The sequence below is a fragment of the Pinus tabuliformis genome, chromosome 8 (genome assembly GCF_031772625.1).
Source record: "Pinus tabuliformis cultivar Carrire ecotype Pingquan chromosome 8, CPIR1, whole genome shotgun sequence".
Classification (NCBI taxonomy): domain Eukaryota; kingdom Viridiplantae; phylum Streptophyta; class Pinopsida; order Pinales; family Pinaceae; genus Pinus; species Pinus tabuliformis.
The window spans coordinates 509290919-509310709 of NC_142294.1; the positions used below are offsets into that span (position 1 = coordinate 509290919).

General features: G+C 41.4%; 1 protein-coding gene and 1 long non-coding RNA gene across 2 annotated transcripts in view; one reads left to right on the top strand and one right to left on the bottom strand.

The window, feature by feature from the left end:
* Positions 1 to 19791, bottom strand: part of LOC149236320 (uncharacterized) — a 279299-nt gene that overhangs the window by 80370 nt on the left and 179138 nt on the right. The window lies entirely within an intron of this gene.
* LOC149236321 (nucleoside hydrolase 3-like) overlaps positions 1 to 19791 on the top strand; it is a 258179-nt gene that overhangs the window by 59967 nt on the left and 178421 nt on the right. Inside the window, 2 exon segments of the mRNA XM_089368840.1 lie at positions 11243 to 11422; positions 11706 to 11816. Coding sequence (XP_089224966.1) covers positions 11243 to 11422; positions 11706 to 11816 — 291 coding nt within the window.

A 19791-nucleotide genomic window follows, 5' to 3' on the forward strand; every position in this document is an offset into this window, starting at 1 on the left:
TTATGAGGATCTTAAATATATGAATGATGATGTTCATGAAGTCAACACGGGCAACTTCCACTCAGATACAGAGGTCCTGCAAGCATGACTCACAAAATTTGTTATAGAGGAAAACTTGGAAGTGCAGTTGAGGTTTGATGGTCTTGATGAAGCACACATTCTACTTGGTGAAAGTGGCCACTGCGAGGATCATTGGGGTTCAGGCTTCCGTAGGCAGAAGCAACATCTCCAGAATCTGTGCAAATGCTTCTAAACTCTATTCGATAAGATGAAATCAATTTGACCACTGAAGGAAACTTGTTTGGACCAAACATTGATATGTGAACAAGTTCGTCAGTGTCCATTGCACAGGGAGAGAAAGCCTGGTGTAGAATTTGCAGTTTTAGAAAAAATGCATTGAAGCTCCGATAACCACTTCTGAAGTTCTGCGTGGAGGTCGTTGAATAGATTTGAAGGGCTGCTCTATTTTGAAATCCGTGAGTTGGTTTCAAAGCATCTTCAAAACAAGTGGATCCTGTAACTCTCCAGCAAGCTGGTTGAAGAAATCCCCTTCAGCACCTTCAACCGGTTCATTAACTAAGCGGAGAAAATCAGCCTGGTGGTCTTGGATAAGCCGCATCAATTGAGGATTTTGTTTGCTCAACTCCTGAAGCATTGGCTGCAATATTTGAGGGTTGGCCTGGACCATTGTACGTAGAGCCTGGAACTGTGGGTTGTTCCGTAAAAAGTCAAGAGCCCCAGCACCAGCCGTTGTTGCTTTAGTCTTAGACAGCATAACCACAAGGAATGTATTCTCACTGACTTTGTTTTCTTCAATAGTGGTTTCATCCTTCAGCACCTTGCCCTGATAAATCAACAGCTGCTGTTCACTCGGGTAAGTTTGTGCTCCTTGAATTTGCTCTATTTTCTTAACATTTAAAACAGTATCCGTGGGCTGCACCTCGATATCAAAGTGGTTACCCTTCAAGGTTTTGACAGAAACCTTCATCCTGACGCCCGAATTCGGTCTCTACCGGCCTCCAAAGTGCTAAACCGTCCGCACAGCAGGCAAAACGAGACACAATATCGCTTGCACTGCCAACGAAACCAACGGACATTGTCCCTAAGTTCATTCCTCTGAGGCATTCCACTTGTATTCTTAACACACATAGAAGTGGCAGCTCAATCATTTGGAATAGTAATTGAATGTCTATGATCAATATTCTTCTGCTTTTGAATATGTGATTTTGTGTCTCCCATTGCCTTTTTTATCTCCTGGGGTTCCTTGTTTACCACTAATTGCACCTTCCCTTATAGCATTGCTCTGTTGAATAGACTGCTTGCCATTACTAGAAGGTGCCACTATGCATTATTTTTCAAAATGACCAACATCTCCATCTTTGTCATGTCCATTGGTATTTCGAAGATTTCTATCCTCATCCATTCCATCAAAGAACTGAGACATTTCTATTAATGTGGTTTGAGCTGTTAAAAGGGCACCCTCATCAATTGGAGGATTAATTGGAACGACAGAGTTCAATGTTCATAAGAATTGGGGGCTGTTTATATTCTTTAAAGTTGCGGTTATTTGGCATTGTGTGAGATATCTGTGCAACATTGTCATTAAATGGAGCAAATTGATGATGCATTACAGTTATTGAATAGTCTAATCTTTTCCACTGTTGATGGGATGGTAAAAGTCAGTAAGGAAACTCTTTTTAACATTCAAACTTGCTTGCAAAATGTACAAGACAAAGTTGATTTTTTGCAGCTCGAATCTCAGCTACAGCAGGAAGAATTACAGCAGTGGAGTCATCATTCTGAACCTGTTTCTGTTCAGAAGATTGAAACAGACTCCCATAAACAGCAAGACAATAATGTTACAGTTCATTCAGATTTAGTACCCCATAAAGCAGCAGTTGTACATGCAGATGCAGAAGTTCAGTCTGCACATCCCAAGCCCATCATCAGACCTTGGGAACAGCTTGTCCACAACAAGCATAGAACTGGTCTTGGATATGACAAGGACTTGTCCTTTCATATTCCAGACTACTCAAAGCCCATTCAGTTTCAGAGTGCTGGATTCATTCATGATAGTTCAGCTGCTCCTCATGACAGTTCATATCGAGCTGTTCCAGATTCTGCCCCTCTTCCACAGCAGCAACAACAACAACAACAACAGATCGTGAAATGCCAACACTGTGACCGAGTTGGCCATTTGAAAGATCACTGTTTTGATCTTCATCCATGTAAGCACTGTCATAAAACCAACCATTCTTCACACAGATGCTTCAGAAATAAACATCCTGCAAGAACAAAGATTCATCTTGGATGGATCACTTCTTGGCAATGGGCATCAACAACCAAGAAGATATTCCAAACACATGTCAGAACTTGTTCCAGAGTATTGAACAGTCTTGCAGTTGAGTTTTCTCCATCATCTCACCTTGTATCTGACAGGGGGGGAAATGATGGTCATCTACAAGCTTCAAAGTCACATCAAGCGAGCCTGAGCCACAACCTGCCACACCAGTTTTAGAGTTGTAGCCAGAGACAAAGATGCCCCTGAACATGCCTTTAGTTTGCAATCTGGGACACTTCCTCTAGCAGAAGGCACCAGCTTCTCGCCAGTTTTGGAAGAATTCCAGGAACAAAATTGAGAACACTTCCTCTAGCAAAAGACACCAGCTTCTTGCCAGATTTGGAAGAGTTCCAGGAATTGCATTAAGCATTTCAGAGTTGTTGGTTATCCTTAAACCATCACAGGTTGAGACTTCCCTTTTTAGGTTGAAGTTCTCCCTTTTATGTGAGGTGAGGCCTCCTTTTCATGGTTGAAGGTTTCCCTCTTTAAAACAATAGGGTCACTTCCTCTAGCGAAGACTTCAGTTTCTTGCCAGTTTTGGAAGAGTTCCAGGAATTGCACTAAGCGTTCTAGTGTTGGTGGTCATCCTTAAACCACCGCCCTTTATACCAACATTTCATAGAGCACATTCAGCCTAGTGCTGCCATGCATTTTTTGCACATTTTGTATTACAGCTCTCTTCTTGGACTCATACATAACCCTTCGGATTATGGGGGGAATGTTGGACACCTAATCCTCAATGGGTTAGTGTGGAAGCTGAATAGACAAAGTAGTCCAAGAGACCTTGGGATGTGGAACCCAATGGTCACAACAATGTACTATAAATGTATATCTCTTGTTAATAAAAATAGTACTCTCATGATTTATCCTTTTATATTTTTCTTGCTCCCGTGTGCGTTTAACAATCAATAATTGGAGCCCTTCTATACTTAACTGCTACGAGACCCGACATTATGCAAGTAGTAGGAATGGTGGGAAGATTTCAATCAGCTCCAAAACAATCCCATTTGTTGGCTGTAAAAAGAATTCTCAGATATTTGAAAGGAACTCCTGATTTTAGTCTTTGGTACCCTAAGAGCTCAACTCTTATTGTGAGTGCATACACCGATGCTGATTGGGCCGGAAGTGTCGATGATCGGAAAAGTACTAGTGGAAATGCATTCTTCTTGGGAGATTGTCTAGTATCTTGGTTCAATAAAAAAAAAACATCCATATCACCATCTACCGCTGAAGCCGAGTATATAGCTACGCAGATTTTGTACTCAAATATTATGGATGAAGGAAGCTCTGAAAGATGTCAACATAGGTACAAATCAACCAATCACCATCTATTGTGATAACACAAGTGCTATCAGCCTCAACAAAAATCCAGTGATGCACTCAAAGACCAAACATATACCAATCAAGTATCATTTCCTTCATGAACAAGTCGCTGAACAAAACATCATCTTGGAATATATCAATACTAAGGAACATATAGATGATATTTTCACAAAACCTTTTCCTCGAGAAGAATTTGAACATCTTCATCAAAAGACCTTTTCCTCGAGAAGAATTTGAACATCTTCATCAAAAGATGGGGGTTATTTATTTAGCATCACATTAAGTTGATTCATAAAGATGTTGCATGACAAGGGGAGCAGTTCGACAGGGGGAGTCCTTGTGCACTCCTTTGCCATTGATGTCAAAGGGGGAGAGAAGAAGAATATTGCCATCAATGACAAAGGGGGAGATTGTTATTCTAGGTTGTCATTGATGTCAATATAGCAGTGTTTGTGATGGCAAATTCTTTGATACAATGATTTCCCATTGATGCCCATTGATCATAATGCTCATAGTGATGAAAGTTTGATATATGATGATATAATGACGCGGGAGGTCGATTGAACAACAATTGAACAACAAATGATGCAGGAGGTCGATTGAACAACAAATGATGCAGGAGGTCGATTGAACAACAAATGACGCAGGAGGTTGATTGAACAACAATTGACGCAGGAGGTCAATTGACTTTTATTGACCAGCAATTGAACAACGATATCAGAGGAGTAAAGAAGCAAAGAGGAACACATTGGCGGAGGTGCATAAATAGTGTTAACGGAGGAGTTAACAGTAATATCGCATGAAATACCGGAGAAATATGAGAGGAGTTAACATATCGGAGTATTGTAGAGTATCAGAGGAGTTAACATATTGGAAGAGTGGGGGTAGGAAAGTATGGACTTCCTTGATTGTGGATGAAGTCCCGCACTCAATCCAAGCCGTCGATTTCATAGTCAACCCTTCGATCACGGTCAACTACGGGGGTTAAGGCCAGTTTTTAATCCATATGCCAGTCGAAGTCCCGCAAACCGTCGATTGAGATAACATTGTGGACCCGCTGTACCATTATAATACATCTTAAAGAAATATCGCATCCGCCATACCACAAGTGTTTAAAGCCTTGTCACGTTAAAACCTCCGATCACGATATTATTACGGACCCGATTGCTCCATTATAACACGCCCTATTGTAATATCGCATCCGCTGTGTCAGAACTTTCATATCGCAATTCATAAATGGATGTCACAGTAAAAACTGCGATTGTGATATTATGGTGGACCCGACTGCACCACTATGAAATAACTTATTGGAATATTGCATTCGTCGTATATTGCAAGTCTTGAAGAAATGTAACGATGGTAAACCGCCGATTGTGATTAAGGTGATGATGTGGCACGTGGGATCTCCATATGGGTAATGTATCTCGGGCATCTATCACAGAGAAGAGGTAACAGTTCGTGAACTTGAAGGAACAGAGGAAGCCAGAAGGTCAAGCGAACGAAAGAAGAAGTCGAAAGGTCGAGAAACCAAAGGTCTGGCAGACGATGAAGGTACAAAAGAAGCCGAAGATCGAGAGAGAGAGAGGTGAGTAGGAGGACAGAAGTAAGTCGTAGGTCCAGCAGGGTTGGGAGCAGAGAATAACTACCAAACATATCTAGACAATATACAATAGAAGGATTGGTGTCCTTGGAGTTGGTGCTCCTAAATCCAAGGTTGGTGCCTTGACAAGATAGGGTTGGTGCCCTGGAGGTTGGAGCCTCACAAAAAGTCCAAGTTGGTTCTTGGCAACTGGTTGAAGCCCTATATACATTGTACTTGATTTATTGTAAAGATTATATTAATAAAAGCATTTATTGTTGTTGTTCATTTTGTGTTCTAAATATAAATGATTTAACTGATAAAAATAACAATTGAAAAGGAATACTGATTCACCCCCCTCTCAGTATTTCCAACAGTGATTAGAGTTGTAGTTGAGGGGCAGTGAATACAGAAGCAGAGAGGCAGAGATAGCACCAGGAGGATCAACACAGTAGCCGAGTGAGGGACGCAGAACCAGCAAGGGGTTCACGCAGAGCCAGCCAGGAGCTACGTAGTACCTTAGAGGGCTAGCATGGGTGACGCAAAGGGCCAGAGGTATGACGTAGTGCCTCCAGAGGCTGACGCAGGCCAAGCTAGAGTGACGCTGGGCAACGCTGGGCCAGAAAGGGTTGACGTTGGGGTTTCTTGGGGCAGATTGACGCTGTGAAGCTGCCAGAGTGATTATTCGGGGTTTCAGCTAGAACATCTGTCTCCAACTGAGAGGTACTACTGCCGAGATTATTCTTGTTGGGTGAGCCGGTTTTGGCACCCAGATTGTATTAAAAAACTGCATAATAAATCAAACCCTCAGATAGCTGCACCGGTTTTCCTGCATTGGGTTTTTCTGTGGACATTGGTCCAAAAACAACGGTGTCACTTGTGTGCTTGTTTCCTTTAGTTGATGATATGTATGTGTTGCTACTATACTTGTATTTATTTTCAGTATTTACATGGTAAATAACTTGTTAAGTAACTGAACAAGTAGGAAGAAATAAATCAGATAGTACAGGAAGCATTTCTAATGGTTAGACTTAGAAATTCCAACATGGTATCAGATCGTGGTTGCAGATCACATGATAACTGAAGGCATCAACCGAGCAGAGCAACAGTAGCAAAAACAACTGTCTTGAGAGACAAAAGTTGTTCCTAGCAGAAAGAAGCAAGGAAGGGGTGACATAGAGAGCTTGTGTCATCAGTTCAAGCTAGGAGGAGGATCAACGCTGAGGCAGAGAGGAGCAGACTTGACCTATGCAGTGCCCGGTCATATTTCTCAGTCAGGAAGGATCGACGTTGTGGCCAAGAGGTGCAGATTGTGCCAGTGTCGGGATTGCGCAAAACCTAGAGGCTCTAACCTTCAGATTGTTGGGGCATAGGAGGCTGTGGGTAAGTTGCAGAGCGAAGTTGGTGGGGTTTTGTGGTCAGAACAGTACATAATGGGGCAAGACCAAGGAGGAGGGAGTTGCTGCCAAGGATTTCTAGCCAAGAAATCCAGATCAGTGGTGCAACTACACAAACAATCGAAGTGAGGCATCTCAACATTGGCAGAGGGATTTCCAGAGGGGAAATCGAGGCTTAGAGGGAGTCAAACCAAGAACTTCCAGATGGGAAGTAGAGAGAGTCGAAAGAGGAGCAGCGAAATGGCAGTGAATGGGCTAAGAGATCAGGATAGATTGGATGGAGCTTCAAACTTCATAGTCTGGAAGGCCAGGATCTTGTTCATTCTAGACAGGAATCGCATCAAACACTTTGCCTTGAAAACGATAGCGATCCCAGTTGACCTGACTGAAGATGAGAAGTACGAGGAGGCAATGGCCCGGGCTAAGTACATCATTCTTGACGGAGTCAAGGATCATGTGGTACCACATATTGCCGAGAAGGGCACGACAAATGAGATGTGGGATGCCCTGAAGAAGTTGTATCAACATACTTCCGTGCAAAGGAAGATGCTTCTAGAAAATCAGTTGCAGTCATACTAGATGCAGAGGGGAGAGTAGATAGATATCTTCCTCGGGCTATTGACAAAGATCCAGGACTAGCTGACTTCCAGAGGGGCCACACTGGATGAGGAGATGTTGGTGAGGACCGCATTGAACGCAGTCTCAGAGGATTGGGAGGTATTTGTCCAGAGCTTACTGGGCAGGACGAGCCTTCTAGATTGGGAGGAACTATGGGCGGCTCTTCATCAAGAAGATATCAAACAGCTGACCAAGGCGAGAAGCAGCGGAAAGGGGGTCAAAATCAAAAGGGAGGAAGAGGAGGATGTTGCCCTAGCATCTGCGGGAAAGCAGGAGGAATGGAAGAAGGACCTCTCCAAGGTCAAATGCTTCCACTAAGGGGAACTGGGTCACTATGCGAATCAGTGTCCGAGGAAGAAAAGCAAGAGAGAGGCTTTTGAGACCAAGGCAGCGCTAGCAAGGGTGGAGAAAGAAGTGGAGATGGATGACGACTGTGCCATGAGTGCTCATGCGCCATTTGAGAGGAAGTGGGGAGACATCGAGCTGTAGTCAGATGGATTACAGGCAATGAGGGGCAGGATCCTCGAGGTACCCAACCTCTTGGATTATACCTGGCTACGGAGCCCCGAAGAGGAGTAGCAGGACTGGCAGATGTCAGTAGAGACGAATGCGGATGGAGCGACAGAGAGTGCTACAGTGCAGGAGTCCCAGGACAACGTGAGGCAGCAATGCGAGATGCATAGAGTTGTTACAACAACACAGAGGTCAAAGAAGGAGCACTTGTCAGTGACAGAAGGAGCTTCAACGTCGAGAGTGTCTCTAGCCTGACAGAGATGTCAGAGTTGGGAGGATCAGTTACTTACTTCTTAGAAATTGAGTTGTAGTGCAACAGTTAGCAGTGGCAGTGCTATGGGCAGCACGATGTAGCATGATGAGAGGGGATGCGTTGCAGATGCAACAGTGGCAGTGGCAGGGCCATGGGCAATAGCACGGATGCTGAGGGAGCTACCATACGGATGTAGCAGTGGCAGTGACAGGGCCATGGGTAGCAGTACATGATGCAGTAGTGTAGAGGATGTTGGGCAGGGAGGCCTAGTATCAACACAGGGACCAATGTTGGATGATCAGGGTGATACTTAGTGAGGAGTATTACTAGAGCACAGTCCTTGCTAAGAGGGAGTGTTTATTTGGGATAGCATCGGATTTTCTCTAGCCACAAAAATTGGTGGAGAGGCTATAGCACATGAGATCTCCAAGACCTAGAAATGGTTTGGGAAGATTCTAAACAGTTTGAGAGATATTAAAATAATTAATATTTTTAATGGAGTTCCTAAGGAAAAACAAAATATTAATGGGTTTTAATATAAAATTGGGCTAGAAGGGTCCAAAAGTCATAGATCAAGCCAAATCTAATCTTAGCCGCTGATTAGAGATTTAATCTTAGCCGTTGATGGACCAACAAGAAAAGTATAAGAGGAGGCTTGAGGGTCAGTTGGTGAATAGACCAAGAGAGATCAAGAACTCGATTTTTTGGGGCAGGGTTTGATGAGGAAATTGAGTGAAGTGATCTGAGTTGCAGCTGAGGGACAGTGAATACATAGTAGAGAGGCAGAGTTAGTATTGGGAGGATCGGCGCAGACGCCAGGAGAGGTTGACATAGAGCCAGCTAGAGGCCACGCAGAGTTAGCTAGGAGCTTCGTAGAGCCAAAGAGGGCCAACGTGTGAGAAGCAGAGGATCCGGAGGCTGATGCAGAGCCCTGAGAGGCTGACACTGGGCCACAGAGGCTAACGCGGGCCCTAGAGGCAGCGCTGACAGATTTTTCGTGGGACATATTAGAGCTAGAGAGTTGGATAGGGTGACGCAGAGTAGCAGAAGTTGTATTGTTGTTGTGGGATCGTTCATCTAGTGATTTAGCTAGAATATCTGTCTCCAACTGATCGGTACTAATGCCGAGGGCATTCTCTGTTGGGTGAGCCATTTCTAGCACCGTGGTTATATTCTAAAACTGCATAATAATAAAACCCTCTGAATAGTCGCACCGGTTTTCCCGCATTTGGTTTTTCCGATGACATTAGTCCAAAAACAACGGTGTCACTTGTGTGCTTGTTTCCTTCAATTGATGATCTATATGTGTTGATACTGTACTTGTATTTATTTTCAGTATTTACATCGTAAATAACTTGTTAAGTAACTGAACAAGGAGGAAGAAATAAATCAGATAGTACATGGATAATTTCTAATGGTTAGAATTAGAAATTCCAACACCATTTGCTGGATGTAAATGTGCCCTACAGGCTGCCATGACTGCTCCAGAGAAATATATTCAAGCTGACCTAATTAGGGTGGCTAGATTTCTGGAGCAGATTTTTTCAAGGTCATCTGATCCCTGTCTAACAAGCCAATCATTTCCAGAATTTTGGATATATCTTCACTGCTAAGGTGTCACAAGACATCCACTGCCCAACTCCCATGGTAAAACGGAATGGTACTGGATCTGTAGATGGCACAAGGACACCATGTGAAATATGACCTATTTCTTAATAATCTCATAACCATGTACTGACCTCCTGGGATATTTCCTAATAGAACTCATGTGCTGTTCCAATTTGTCATCTGTGGATTAATATTGAGACACCTTTTTCAGTTTAGAAAATTTATGAACTCGTGGAGATCAAGTCTTGCACCTTTGGGTGTGCACCCAAACCATTTCTCCTAACATAACAAAACTCATAATATATGAACCATAATCTAACCATTTTCATCAATTATCCCTGAATGAAATGGTGGATGATAGTAGGAAGAGCATTTCTTTTATCTGTGGCTTTATATTGTAATTTTTTCCTGTGCTGATTTTTGTTGTAGGAAACCCTCGTATTTTTGTTGTGAAGACCTTGTAATGAACCATGTTTCATTTGGACAATGTAATGTGATGATATATATATATATATATATATATATATATATATATATATATATATATATATATATATGTCTCATTTTTGTTGTTATCATGTTAAGGTTACACCTAATAAACATAGTTGTTGCTAGCATGATATAGCATCACCTTCCCAGTAATATTGAGAATGACATCCCCAGTTTTTGAAGGATAATTTTCTGTAATAGACTTCAGCAAGTTAAGGTTGATCTGTGACATGCATAGCAGCCCTTATTGCCTTACATCTCCATGCACTCACCCTCTTGGATTCATAACAGTTTGACTTCATTTAGCCTATATGTGGAATTGGCATCGATCTTGGGGATTTTCCTTCACCTTTTTGTTTTCACACCATTCATTTTGCTTAGATTCACTCTTCAATATATCACCTCGTACCTCCACTCTATAGCCTTAGCAATCCTATCCTTTGGGAATTCCCCCCTTGAATTGTTGAAGAACCAACCAAAAGAGGGAGGAAGAGCTATCGTGGTTACAGTGGATACCCTACCTGAGTTGCACAAGACTATCTCCCTGATGCCCAGGACTGTATATAATATGGGGTGCTAGATTTTGTTGTAACAGGTCCATTTCCAAATTGTAATTGTCCTTAGAGATAGCCCATGTCAGTGAAATATCATAAGAAACTTGCTGCCCCAACAAAAGTACAAAATGTTATAAATGTGTTAGCAGGTCTGTCTCAACTAAGGTTTCCCAGTGAACTCAATTATTCTTTAAAGATTTCATTCTATCATGAATACCCTTGGAAAACCATAATTTATTCTTCTAGAACCCCATCAAAGGAGGGCTGCTTTTGCAAAGTAACTTAAAAAGGGAAATAAAGAACGTGTCTTCTTTTTCTCATATTTACAATCTACATGGTTAGCTTCCTTGAATGGCTAAGAAGCAAACTAAGATTTAGTTTCTAAGACATGAAATTATTCAAATCTATAAAAAACCTCCCCATCTATTAGAGATGAAGATGACAAGATTTGTATGTCATGGTATATTCCTTTTGTACAATATCATTTGAACTGCTTGACATTTCTGTGTTCACCATACTGTAGCAGGTAGATATGCAGTTGTTAATATGTTAATATGCTTGAGGCAGGCAATTACTATCGGTGCAAATGCATGGTCTAATGCTGGCCATGCTGTAAATCACCTATATGATCTTCTGTACATGATGGGACGTGATGACATTCAAGTTGGAATTGGAGGGGAGGGTGGCATACTGTTTGATGGTACCTTTCTACCAGATGTTGGAGGATATCTATCATTGGCTGAACAGGTCTGAAACATTTCTGACTTTGATGAATGGGTGCCAACTTGAAACCGTGCCTCAATTTGATATTGTTGGATTCATCTCCGTTTCTGTCCACCTGTACTTTACCTTTTCCTGTTTCTGTTTAGGCAGCATTATTATTGATCAAATATATGGTTTTAATGTTCTAGGATTATATGATGGTAACTGGTATCTGCAATTATTTTACAGAATTCTAAAAGTTTTAGTTATCTAGCTACGTATTTTAAAGCAATTGGCACAATAATTATTCTTCAGTGCAACTTAACAGGAAAATTCAACAGCAGGTGGATGTCGATATCGACAAGCTATTCCACCTGGAGCAGGAGGACAGCTGGATGTGGATAGTAACTATGGTTTACGGAAAGACTTTTTACCACGGGTAACTTTCTCTGATTCTTCCCTTAAATTTGAATTTAGCATTATTGGATCATACTGTGTATTATTGAATTGTTAAAAAAGTATTAAATTTCATTTTTATAAACATATACAATGTATTACACTATAGGATATGGTCTTATCTTCCTTAGTTCCTTGGAAAATAGCTCTCTGCATCAAGAAATTGCAATCCATTGTTGGCCTGGTTGGGAGTTTTTCTTTTATATTGGAGCAGTCATAGGATTTACAAGGATATAACATATAAGTCTCTGATTCTTCCCTTAGCTTTGAGTTTAGCATTATTGGATCATACTGTGCACTTATTGAATTGTTAAAAGAATATAAAATTTCATTTTTATAAAAAGATAAAATGTATTACACTATAGAATATGGTCTTATCTTCCTTTCTTACTTCCTCGGAAAATAGCTCTCTGCATCAAGAAACAACAATCCCATTGTTGGCCTGGTTGGGAGTTTTTCTTTTCTATAGGAGCAGTCAAAGGATCCACAAGGATATTTTAATGTTCCCATTTTCAGTTTCCTTTATAGTACAGCCAGGATGGATTTCTAGGGTACATGATGGCCAGGTCATGGAGCATAATTAAGTCCGATATTTTAAAACTAGGCTGGTTTGACTCGGACTTAGCCTAGTTGACTGAGCCATACCCCTGCCTGGACCGACTAGGTCAATTATCCGATTCAGCAGCCGGTTCGTTACTGAACTGACCGAGTTGGTCGCAGTGTTTTTAAAACCGGAATCGGTGACCGAACCGGTCCACCTAATGAACCAGTTTACCGACCGGAACCGGTCTAACCGGGACTGGTTTGGTCTAAACGAACCGGTTTTAAAAAAATACATTAAATAATTAATTTTTAATGAAACAAAACTATTTTTAAGATGTAAAACCATGATTCCAAGCCAATAGAGACAAAATATGCAAAGTTTGCTCATTTATATACCATGCAAAGGTGATTATATCAAAATGGCACCGAGTGCAATACATATCATCGACAAAATAGCAAAATACATAAGAAATGAGGCTCTAAATGGCCTATAAAGTCCAAAAACAATGTTGCAAGCTATGAGGCCATTGGCCTACTACAAGTCTACAGTGTACACATGATCAATCATCAAGTCCATCACCACTACTAGACACAGGATCATCATCAGGAGCTACATAGACATCATCTGGTTCAGAGTCTGAGGATGCCTCAGCCTGATCTGCAACCTCAGTATCAATGCCACCAATGACATCAAGGAGAGTACACAAGAATTTGCTCAACAATAAGCTCAGTTATGTATGATGTACATCCAACATTTAGCAGGTAAACCTGGAAGGTAGTACAAGACTCCCCAAGTCTAAAGATATGCAGACTAAGTCTGCAGGGGTCTTCAGTTTCCTTTACAATCAATCAATTCACACATTCATTGCTGCTCTATGACTGCTGCCTACTGCTATTCTCACTGCATCTTCCTTTTGCACTTCCTGCTCCCTCTATGCAACTTTTCACTGCTCCCACTGATCCAACTGTCCACTAACACTGCTGTCACTTGCTTACTCGTAATACCAGGTTACTGCCATCAAGAGGATTACTGTGTCATTGCCACTTTCACTGTCCATAGATCATAGCCATACCTCTCTGTCATGCTGCAGTCATCACTGTTGCACTGTTTGTGAAGTCACTGTCATGAGTCAAGCCATACAATCCTGTCATGACTCACTTGTGCTCATCACATTTTGTAATATTATAATATTTCTTTGTGACTTTGTCTTGTTGTGACATTGTAAGTTGTAACTTCTAGTACAATTTGTCGTCTAGTATAGTGTTTATCATTTAGATTCTCCAGCTGTATGCATGACTCCTATTTATATATTAAATTGGTATGTTGGGGAGTTACATAAGGTGTCAAATTTATGATAGGGTTCCTTTTCTATCTAAGGACCCTCGCTTCACTTTTAATGGATAAGCTATGTTCTCCAAGTTAATAAAATTGAAGTGCTTTTGCTTCCCATCTTGCTCCCACCTTTAGCTTATACCTATTTTGGCATCAGAGCCTAAAGATTAGGTCTCTTTCACTCCAGTTGGTCTATGTTTAGATAAGTGCTACAGTTTACTATATCCACATTTCTCATCCTATCACTTGTTTTGTAGAACTTGGGTATTTGTTGGTGCCACATATCTGTGTATTTATCTACCATATTTGTAAATTTTCATCATGGGCATGAGCACACTGAATGTAGTACCGACTCTGATCACAGGTCACAAGTTGTGCCTAAAACCGGCCGGTTTGTTACAAACCGGCCGGTTTTTACCGGTTAGGTCAAAAAATCGGGCAAGTGATGGGTTAAACCGGGTTTTTAGGCCGGTTCCGACCGGCCAGCTAGCTAACCGGCCGGTTTGACCGGTTACCGGTTTTTCAAAACGGTTTTTAAAACTATGGTTGGTCGTCACTGATTCAACCAGTTCGGTAACGGACCCGTCAGTCTGATCGATCCCAACTTAAAATGGTTGGTCTCAGCAGTGGGAAAAAAAGGCAGTCTGAGCAGAGTTAAAATCAATTTTTTCTTGTTTAAACTATTTCCTAGCCCCTCTACCCCTCTCCCATGCCTATAAAGGTGAACCAATCCCTTCTTTTTTCCTCAAAACTATCTCATTGCAATTGTGTGAGCATTTGTGAGGAGTTTGTGAGCAGTTGGAGTTGGTTTTTTGCAGCATTGAGGAGGTCCTTGGGCGATCTTTGGAGCAACATTGAGGAGTTGGTTTTTGGAGCAGCATTGGTTGTGTTTTTGTCCTGATCTCTATATATTACATGTATTGGACAATGCACTGGGTGCCATTTTGATATAATAGATATATTCATGAGCATACTTTGATCAGGTGTTGTCTTCTCTCTATTATTCTAATGCTTTGAGTTTGGAAACATGAATGAAAATCTTTAAAAATATGTTTTTTCATTAAAAAATAAATATTTAATGTACTTTTTACAAAGACTGAGTCATTGGAATCAACTAGTCTGAGTCGATACTGAGTCGGAGTTGACCCTCAACCGGTTCCGAGTCCGAGTCCGAGTTTTAAAACATAGATTATGTCATCAGAGGCCTTGAAGGGGTTTTGAGGAGTTTTATGGGGTCCAATGGCATTCACTTGTCATATTCCATCATTAGGGTCAGTTCTGCATAGCTTGCTTTTGGTTCCATTGCATTCCAATAATTCCCGTAAAATGGGGTTATTAATAATTATTGAGCCTAATTTAATTAATTACGGTTAAGGTGGCATTGGGGAGGAATATTTGATGGAACACCTTAGTGTCTCATTGGAACTGGAACGAGAAGATCTATAGAATGGGATGATGGGAAGTGACTTCTAGTAGCTAGAGAAAGTATGGTGGGTGATTTACCATTTTCTCGGATTAAAAAGTGACTTTAATTAGTCACTTAATTAAATAAAATAAGGGGAAAATGATTAATTGAAGGAAAAGGCCAAAAGTGACTTAAGCAAAATAAAATGAAATTAAAAGTCACTTAGATGAAGTCAAGTAGAAGCTTCTAGAATAATACTAAAATAATCATAAAATACTTCTAGAAGATTGAAGATCTATCTATCGAGCCTCTAAAAGGAGGAGGATGAGATCATTTGGGACACCTTGTTTTGGTTGTTCATTTGTTATAGTGAGGTTTGGAGAACGGAGTACCTAGCTTCAGCAAGCCCCAGGATGAAAATCCTCGGGTTTCCATTGTGTGTGTTGGATGAAACCCTCAACAATCCTTGAGGAGACTTTGTTATCACTCAAACTAGCAGGGGTCCTAGGAGGGGATCCTATAGAGCAACTCAGTGTTACTTCGGAGCGGGAGCGAAAACGGGTGCAGGAGCGACATTTCAAAAGCTCCCGGTTTGGGAGCGAATCTTGGAGCGTTTTTTTATATAATATATATATTTTATATTTTGATACATATATGTCAACGAAAACATGTAGAATGATGAATTAGATATAAAAAACAAAAAAAAAACATAGATTGATCATTGAACCATATAACAACAATCATCTAGAAGTTATAATCTTCATCAACCATGTCCACAAGTTAGTAATATACAACATATTGAGTCTCATGAATCATGATTCATCAATCTTAAAGTTTCAACTTCAAGCTTTCAAAATTGAAAATTCAATATATAACATTTATGATCAGTGATCACCAAACTTGTACTTGTAAGCTAAGTTTAACCATTACATGAAATGAAACAACTTTCACGAAGCATCATATTCATAATTCAAAATCATTACCAATGAGTTATAATTGCCAGCTTCAAATTTCAAACTTAAATTGTCATATATTGTGTAATATTCCCAATTAGCCATGGCTAATTGGAATATTCGATTTTGCTCAATTTTTGCCTTCTATAGTTATTTATAAATAAAAAGGTGAGGAAGGGGGACATAACTCACTTTTAGAATAAAAAGCACTTCTTAGTAGCACAACGTTGTGACTTAAAGGGGAGCCAAGGGGGCCAAAAGGGGATGCAGATATGGAGCCCATGCAGACACTTGGAGGAACTGCGCAAAAGGGAAGAAACACGTGGCAAGAGAGGAATTACGTTGGAGGAGGTGAGCCTAGGGATTGAGAGAGGCAAAGGCTATAAAGGAGAGAGAAGCCCCCTCATTTGGATCATTCAGTTATGAGCATTTGTGATAGTCACTTCGACTTAGAGCGCGCTGGTTGTTTAGCTAGTCTGCAGCACTGTTTAGTGCATTGTGTGTCTCCGTTCGGAGATCTCACTCTTAGCCCCGGGGGACTTCGAGTGCCTGCTCGGGCAAGGTATTTCCATTGGCATTTCAGAAGTAGTTTCATCAGCAGTTTCATCAGCGTTTTGGAGGACTGCGCAACACTGAGAGTGGTGGCGCAATTCTTTCTGGCAGGAGTTCTGGGTTGAGGGGTTGCAGTAGGATCTGTGCTGAGAGATAAAGCAGGGGATCAACCCTTGCATATTGGAGAGTTTTGGCAAAGTTTTCAGGAAGATTTCTAGATGGTTACATTCAGTGGCAGCGCAGAGCATTGAGGCACTGCGCAGAACCCCAAGGGGGTGATTTTCGAGGGTCGGCCATTTCAGGAAAGATTTCTGGGTTTTTTTGAGTTTTTCGAGTAGAGTCCGATTCCAGAGTTTCAGAATTTTCTGAGGAGGGGAGCAACCCCAAATACTCATTTGATTCCTAGCAGCAGCAGCACGACAGTTCTCCAGCAGCTTGGACGCAGTTCAAAGAGGGGCCATTCCTTTTCTATTCTGATTGTATTTCTTCACTTGCCTTGTGCAAGTCGAGGTGCCATCTTTTTGATCACCTCCTGTACTCATTCTATTACTCAGTATAATAAAATGGCTTAGAATTTCTCTCTGCATTTCTTGAGTATCTGCTTATGGTTATATTGTTATATGTTGTACCATTGTCATTTCTATTTCTTTGAGCTTCTCGGTTATTATACCACTTGTGTGTTTTCTCTTATACTCTTAGACAGAGTCTGGAAAGGGCCAGGTGGCCTCCGGATCTCGTCCTTTTTTCAGAGGCGACATATTTGGTAAATGCCCTCCCAGTCCATCTCTGGTTGGAGTTTGCTTGTGTTTGAGGGATATTCCTAATAAGGGATATTACATATTGTTTACATAAAATATCATAATAAATATGAAAGAGTCAATAGTTATGAAAACTACTAGAAACTAGAAAAGACAAGTAAATTGTAACTCTATTATCTACTACTTCATGTGGCCCTTTCCACGAGAAGTGTCTAATGTATGAGTAGGTCGTGGTGGTCTTCTAGGAGTCTCCTCTCGCACAGATCGACGACCAAAACCGGAAGGCACATGCCCTCCACGTGAGAGTATAGATGGAGGCGGTGACAGCAAAGGAACAAGACTCGGAACTCGAGCACTACTACTGGATGGTGGAGGTGGCATGGTTGTTGCTTCATCTTCCTCTCTCATAAGTTCTACTTCCAGTTCTTCAAGATGTATAGTGCCATTCTCCGAATTATCATCCTTTGGGTGGTTGTCCCAAATTTTATATGTTGGATCCTCATAAGCCCGATCACAGTAATGACTCAACAACCTCAAGTTGTAGTGCACATAAACCAAGCTTTCTACCCAGTTTTCATTGAATCTGTTTTTTTTCACATTATGTATGAAGCTGTAGGTGATCCAACACCTCTCTGCAAAAGAGGTATTTACAACCTATGAGAGAACTTTTTTTGCCAATTTTGGCAAAAGTTCCTTGCCGCCATATGCTTCCCACCATGTGAGAGCATCAAATCTGTCTCTATCTACCATTGCATGGAAGGTACCAAACAAACCAGTGAAACTGAAGTATCTGCCTAATTCAAGACGCAGACTAGCACATTCCTCCCTGTCAGGTATCAACTTGTCTAATGCTTGCAAATATCCTGTAGATACCTCTTCATCTATATGGGGTTTGACCCTAAGCCCACCCCCTAGTGCAGGTTGGCCCAACCAAGATGCAGAGTAGTATTTTGGCCTAAGGATATGTTAAGTTATGGTATGTTCTATGCTTATAACAGTTTACTTCTTTTCCTTATTATATTCCACAGATTAGCAATCACATGTACATAAAGTAAAGTGCAGATAGAACATTAAACAATCGACTGAAAACAAGCCAAGACAAGAGACACAAGATGTGGTGGCTAGCCAGAGACAAACTCCACAATGTGTGGGGAAACCCTTTGATCAAATCTTCTTTTATCTTCAATAATTCAGCAGAGAGAAATAGTACAATAAATCTGATTTATATCAGTAGTAGCAAACTCTAGATCAGCAGCTTCATCATCAAAACTAGGGCAGTCGATATCTCACAAACCGACTGTCGGATCGGCTTGATTCCACCACCAAAAGTTGCAGCCTTTAGAAGAGGTTCAGATGAACCTACAACGCAGTTTAGAAGATGAGGTTTGATGGTCCACGCTGGTCAAACTTTCGATCTGTAGTTGCAGCTTAAGTCTAATATTCCTAATTAGCCATGGCTAATTGGAATATTCGATTTTGCTCAATTTTTGCCTTCTATAGTTATTTATAAATAAAAAGGTGAGGAAGGGGGACATAACTCACTTTAATAATAAAAGTCACTTCCTAGTAGCATCACGTTGTGACTTAGAGGGGAGCCAAGGGGTCCAAAGGGGGATGTAGAGATGGAGCCCACACAGACACATGGAAGAACTGCGCAGAAGGGAAGAAACACGTGGCAAGAGGGGAATTACGTTGGAGGAGGTGAGCCTCGGGATTGAGAGAGGCAAAGGCTATAAAGGAGAGAGAAGCCTCCTCATTTTCATCATTAAGTTATGAGCATTTGTGATAGTCATTTCGACTTAGAGCACGCTAGCTATTTAGATAGTCTACAACACTGTTTAGTGCATTGAGTGTCTCCGTTCGGAGATCTCACCCTTAGCCCCGGGGGACTTCGAGTGCCTACTGGGCAAGGTATTTCCATTGGCATTTTAGCAGTAGTTTCATCAACATTTCAGCAACAGTTTCATCAGCGTTTTGGAGGACTGCGCAACACTGAGAGGGGACGAAGTTCTTTCTGGGTTGAGGGTTTGCAGTAGGATTTGTGCTGAGATATAGAGCAGGGGATCAGCCCTTGCATATTGGAGAGTTTTGGCAGGGGTTTCAAGCAGATTTCTGGAGGGTTTCATTCAATGGCAGCGCAGAGCATTGAGGGACTGCGCAGAACCCCAAGGGGATGATTTTCGGGGGTCGGCCATTTCAGAAAAGTTTTCTGGGGTTTTTTGAGTTTCTTGAGTAGAGTCCGATTCCAGAGTTTCAGCCTTTTCTGAGGAAGGGAATAGCCCCAAATCTTCATTTGATTTATAGCAGCAGCAACAACACAACAGTTCTCTAGCAACTTGGACGCAGTTCAAAGAAGGGCCATTCCTTTGCTATTCTGAGTGTATTCCTTCACTTGCCTTGTGCAAGTCGAGGTG